The 6290-nt window shown below is 50.1% G+C and overlaps 1 protein-coding gene across 1 annotated transcript; it reads left to right on the top strand.

Moving 5' to 3' along the window:
• Positions 1 to 697: 697 nt before the first annotated feature.
• LOC132418078 (testis-expressed protein 13D) lies at positions 698 to 2443 on the top strand. The gene is given in 4 exon segments (XM_060001980.1): positions 698 to 1453; positions 1456 to 1654; positions 1718 to 2334; positions 2336 to 2443. Coding segments are annotated over 4 exon segments (1680 nt in total).
• Positions 2444 to 6290: the final 3847 nt, after the last annotated feature.

The following is a 6290-nucleotide window of genomic DNA, read 5'->3' as shown; positions in this document are numbered from 1 at the left end:
TTCATGGCTCAGTCCCCGGATTTTCTTGATGACAGGGATTCTAAGTTTACCTGTGCAGGATGCTGAGGGAAGCGTGCCGACAGTGGGACTGACTGTATTAAAGGTCTGATGTGTATCTAAGAACTAAGATGAAGCTGAGACAAAAGTAGAACTGCACCCACCTGTGCAGCTCCACCCAGCTAGAAATTCATTCCACCATGCTGGATATTGTCCTTCTGAAATTCTTAGAAACACTAAAGCCTTCTAGACGTTCACTGCGGCACCCAGTGCAGCTTCTGGCCTCTGCCACGTCTGGATTCACTGCTGCACCCAGTGCAGTTTCCGGCCTCTGCCACGTCTGGGTTCACTGCGGCACTCAGTGCAGCTTCCGGCCTGCTCACCCGGTAGGAGGGGCTGTGGCAGCGAGGTTGGTCCCAGCAGGCCTTGCGGAGCGACTCGGAGCTCACGTGTGACTCGTGGCGCCTGCGTCTGCCTTTTGGGGGTTGGCGCAGCGAGGGGATCTGCCTTACTTTCTGTGAGGAAAGCCGGACCGTGACAGAGGAAAGAGGCCGAGGAGGAGGCCAGGACTGGGCTAGAGCTGAAGGAGGACTGAGCCGGGAGGTGAGGGGCTTTACCGGCGGCGGCGGCGGCGGCGGCGGCGGCAGCGGCGGCAGCGGCATCTCCCGTGAGGCGGTTGGTTGACTAGGCCGCAGCGGCCATGGCCGTGGGCCTTGGGGACCATGCCAGCGGGTTCCGCCACAACGAGGTGATAAGATTCATGAACAATGAAGTCCTTATGAACGGGGGAGGCCCCGATTTCTACGTGGCCTTCTGCTCGCGGTCCTGGAATGAGGTAGAGGATCGGCTGCGCGTCGTCGTCGCTGACCCACAGGTGCCGTGCGCCATCAAGAGGGCCTGTGCCTGGAGCGCGCTGGCCTTGAGCGTGCGTGTGGGCGCGAGGCAGCGGGAGCAGCAGGCGTTCCGGGTTCAGTGGCTGCAGGAGCAGGTAGGGGAACGCGAGGCGGCTTCCTGGGCCCTCTGAGCTGCGGCGCCTGCGCGAGGAGCGCGAGGAGTGGTCACGTAGCTGCGCCTCACGCGGGCCGCCTTGCAGCAGGCGCTGAAACAGCGCGATGTGCTTTGTGGGCGGCTGCTCCTGGTCGAGAGGTCGGCACAGGTCACCCCACTGGCCCAAGAGTTGCTGCCTGGGCCTCGAGCCGAACAACTTGGGGCTGCAGAGTGGCCCATGAGCGTAGAGCAGCAGAGAGATGTGGTAGCCATGGGGGAGCATGACAGGCTGTATTTCAAGAGCCAGATGCCAGCCCCGACAGATGTCCTTTATGTGCCGGGACCCCCGAGTCCTTGGGCCCAGGCCGTGCAACCCCCTCTGCCAGTGCCGATACCATACCCATTTCCATTCCATGCACCATTCCCGATGGGATTCCCATTCTTGCCACCTGTACCACCAGCAGTAGCCATATGGAAACAGAAGCTGGAGTCGTCCCATTTCAGGTGCCTCCTCTGGGCATCTCTCCACCTGGCCCGTGGGCTGCAGTGGTCTTTCAGGGGGAGATGGCCCCACTGTGGAACCAGAGGAGCTACAGCCAGTGGGAAGGTCCTGAGATCCTGCAGGGTACAGTCCCCTTAGGGGATATCAGAAGTCTTAACCAGGAAGAAGGTCTATAGAGGCCCCAGGGGATGGTCCCTCTTAGGGACAGCTGTGGTCTCAGTCAGGAAGAAGGTCCAGAGAGGTCCGAGGGAATGATCCCTCTTGGGGATAGTTGGAGCCACAGCCAGGAAGAAGGCCTAGAGAGACCCCAGGGGATGGTCCACTTGAGGGATAGCTGGAGTCTCAACCAAGAAGCAGGTCCAGAGAGCCCCCAGGGGATGGTCTCCCTGGGGGCCAATGGGAGCTACAGCCAGGAAGAAGTTCCCAAAAGATCCCAGGGGAATGTTCCCCGGGGGGACAACAGAAGCCAGAGCCAGGAGGGAGACCTAGAGAGGTCCCCGAGGACCATCCCCCTGGGGAACAGCAGAAGTCACAGGCAAGACGATCCAGAGAGGCCCCAGGGGACTGGCCCCCTAGGGGTCAGCAGAAGCCAGAGCCGGGAAGGAGGTCCACAAGGGCCCCAGGGGATGCCCCCACCGCTGTTCAACAGGAGACATGGCCAGGAAGGAGGTCCAGAGAGGCCTCAGGCAACCGCCCAGGGGGACAGCTGGAGCCCTAGTGGGAGAGAAAACCCAAAGAAACAACAACCTCAGGGGCAGAAGACCAAGCGGCCAGAAGGGAAAAAAGCCTCAGAATCACACCACCAGGAGAAGTCTGCCTCAGGCTGCAGTTCAGTGAATTGGGAGTGCCCCGTGGTGTAAAGCAATGAATTTTCCATGGCACAAGACTTGCTATGAATGCAAGAAAGTCTGCATGGCGGTTGAGAGTGGAGGCCCCGACCCAGGACAAACCCACTGATTTCAGGAAGGTAAGTAAGAATGGAAACACTCCAAAGAAAAACCAGTTTTCTAAGACCCCCTCCTGATTAAAAAGTAACTCATTTACTTCACAGAAAATTTGTAACTAAAATTATGATATAGAAAATTAAATAAAATAATTCATTGTCCCATTACCCCAAATAACAACTTTTTATCATTGAGTACACACATAGATACATATGTATTTATATGCTTTCTTTTTTTTTTTCATTTACTTGAGCAAAGACGGATTGCTTTTGAGTATCACACTCACTCTTTAAGGAATTTCTCCTAATGCATTTATGTTTGCAGGTGCTGAATTCTGGGTGGCTGAAGCTGATTGGTTGACACCCTGCAGAAGCTGAAGTCAAGACTGTTTTTTTGAGGGAGACGCAAGAGGGAAGAGATATGGGAACATATGTATATGTATAACTGATTCACTTTGTTATAAAGCAGAAACTAACACACCATTGTAAAGCAATTATACCCCAATAAAGATGTTGAAAAAATTTTTAAAAAAAAGACTGTTTTTTCCTTTTTCACTCTTTTCTGTTTTCTTATTAACCTTGTTTTCCAGAAAATGCCATGTCTTTGGCTGGGAGCAGCCATGTGTTTTTGGTTATAAGCTATAAGGAATTTTAGGAGCACTGATTTTCCTTGAAAATGCTATCGTTCCTTTGTAAACTACGGCGGTGTTCATGTTTGCTTCTTGTTCTCGTTTTCTAAGTTTTATAGGTGAGGGTCTGTTTTTATGTCTCTGAGCCCCACGGAATTTGCTTGTTGCTGAAGAATCTGAACCTATCCCATTAGAAGATCTTCCAAGAGCCTAAAGAAAAAACTCTTCGTTTCTGACTGACCCACACTCAGTGAGACCCCTACTGACTGGAGCCGAGAAGAGCGAAAAGTCAGGGAAGAAGAGATGCTTTGGCACTTGGGGGAAAAGGGGGGCAAAATAATTTTGTTAGGATGTAATTTCTCTGTTGGGACAAAGAATTAATTCATAAGATGTGGTGGTTGCAGTGTTAAATTGTATAGATGATAGCAAACGTGACGAATTTCATTTAATTCATTAAACAGTTATTGTCTGATATGTGTTAGGAGCTGGACTTATATGTTATTATCTGGTGCACACATTATAACCTGATTTGGTGAGTTTGGTTAGATAACAGGAGAGAGCCTAATTTGGGATACAAGTTATATCAGGAGTGACTTCTTTGCCTTGCATGTAGTGTGACCTTTGGGTAAGCCCAAATGAAATAACATCGAGATATTTCTGCAGTTCCGGGGGCAACAAAGAGACTTTAATGGAAGGACTTGATTGCCGGACTGCTCATCTCACTGGTCCCATGTGAGACAAGTGAGTAGTGGCAAAGAGTGGAAAAGTGGCCTAACAAAATTGCAGGCAGGACTTTTCTGATACTCTCCTCATTTCCTCCCTTGAGAGGGACAGCTAGTTTCCTGGTTGCCTGAAAGACCACTGGGCGACTGTCTTAAAGAAGGACAGTGCTTGGGGGAGTGTTTGAGCCCTCAGCTTCGGGCAGCCACCATCCCAAGCCCCTTTCTGTTCAGTGGATGAAGAACAAAATGGATTCCAAGGACAGACGTCGTGCTTTGGATGGCGCTTCTCTTGGGAGGACTAAATGGATTAAAACTAGAACTGGACTGGGACGAGCACGCTTGAGAATGCTCGTGGGCCCTTCTCTTCCACTTGGTGTGTTCTCTGCCAGCTTCTCAGAGGCAAGTGGAGCCCCGGGGCTGGGAAGTCAGATCAGCCTCCAGTCTGAGCAAAACGTGTCCTCGAGTTCCGCCAGGAGATTCCAGCTCACCAAGCTCAACCTTTGTCAGAGGTTTCCTGATTCTAACTAGTAATAAAGAGTGTGCACTTACTTGCTGTGTCTTCTGTGTAGTGTGTACCTCGGGGCAGGTTTGCTCAGAAGCGGCAGTTTGAATCTGCATTTTCCCTCCATCCCACTGAGGTGACAGAAAATCCAATCTCATTCACTATTGAAGGGCCCCTCCTCTTTCTGTGAGTTACTCAAGAATGGGAGGGCAGAGGGTATTCTACAGGGCCGTCAATCCATTGTGATTGTCCCTGCTCCCCTCACTGTCCAAGTCCCCACGGTTCCTTGAAGGTGGGCATCTCTGCTACTCCTGGGCCCGTGGGGCATGAGAGGTGAGGTGAGGAGGGGGCTTCTGCCTAGGCTGGGAGCCCTAATGCCTGGTGTCCAGCCTCCCTACAGGCACCGAGAAGCCATTTCCCTGAGGCCCCGTATCCCAGAGGTCCCTTGAGCAGAAATTTCCCCCCTGCATTTCTGCCCTGCAAGGCACTGCCCCCTCCCTCCTATGCATAATCCCATCAAGGTGCTCAGGATTCTGGAGAACAGCCAGGTTTAGACAGTCAGCTAACAAGACAAATGTTCCCTGAGGCAAAGGGGGGTAGAGTCTGGCTACCTGCTTGGTGTAGAGACAGGGAAGGGGCAGAGAACAGACGTGAACCTGACCCACCAGCATTCTCTCTTCCCTCGGAGTCCTGATTACCAGGAGGCCTGGGTAACTCGGGAGGGCGCTGGGGAGGAAGGGGACCATCAGGGACATCGACCCAAAGCTAGGCTTTCTGGGTTGGAGAATGGCTTTGTGATACACTTGTGTATGCTGATAGCTCTGTAGAATTCTGGGAAGATGAGACTTGGGAATTTTCCAGCATAATCCATTTTGGTGTACCAGCAGATCATTTTAGATCTCACTACATTTGCTTTAATTTATGGTTTCAAATGGACTCTGCTATTCATTGGCATGCCTTTAGGTCTACATGAAAGCACTCACCCTGTGCATAGCTTTTATATAGTTTAATATGATTACAGTCTTTCAGGGCTGACTTTTTCCAAAGCAACCTGAATAACTGAGGCTGTCAAATCACTACTTTCTTCTGGAATGGGTACACACAAGAAAAGGCAGGAGGTTTCTTAGGCAAGAACCTGGGCTTTGGAATTAGAGAGACCTGAGTTCAGATACTTGCTCTGCTGTTCACTAGCTATGTGAACTTAAACAAGTTATTGAACTTCTCTGAGCCCCAGTGAGTGGTTGTTCCCTTTCCCTGCCCTCAGGGTTCTGCTCTGGATGCTGTGGGAATGAGTATAAGGGATTATCAATGGTCGTAAAATCATTAATACCATTGAGTGCTTACTGTGTGCTAGGCACTCTAAGCACATTACCATTTTGGTGACTGTAAGGTATAATAGGTACCTGTATTAATAGTTCTTCAAAGTGAATATTATTACCCCCATTTTATAGATGTGGTAACTCAAAAATTTGGGAATTGGTGAAGCCTGGCTTCAAAATAAAATTTTACTGATTCTAATGTCTGTGCTCTTTCCATTATATCACACTGCCTTAACCTTTTACCCTTACTAAGTAATGTATTTGTATGTTAACATGGATTATCAATGTCTAAGCTCAATGAAATGACTATAATGGAGAGACTGAGGCATAGTGACAGTCTGGTGGTCAGGAGCTGCTCTTTTAGAATCTCTCAGGCTTTGGGATACGTGATCATCTAGGCTGCCAGTAAGTAGGACCACTTATCTCAGGACTGCAAAAAGTAAAAAGGGGGGGGGAATGGTAATTTAGGCAGTGGGAGTGGCTTGTATCTGATTCAGCAGACTGGCCTTATGAAAAGATCTTTGAGCCGAGTTCAGTACTATTAAGATAGAGCCCATCTTGATTGCTTATCTAAAGTCTGTCTGAATTACTCAGTTTTTAAGTGGGTAAGGTGCCAGCAGTAACAGTCCAATAGATATGCATATGTACTTTTCAGTGAGGAAGTAGGGGGAAAGGAGACTTCAAAAGCT

The sequence above is a fragment of the Delphinus delphis genome, chromosome X, assembly GCF_949987515.2.
Source record: "Delphinus delphis chromosome X, mDelDel1.2, whole genome shotgun sequence".
Lineage (NCBI taxonomy): Eukaryota > Metazoa > Chordata > Mammalia > Artiodactyla > Delphinidae > Delphinus > Delphinus delphis.
Note: the sequence above shows the minus strand (reverse complement) of the source record. Positions and strands in the feature narration are given on the sequence as shown.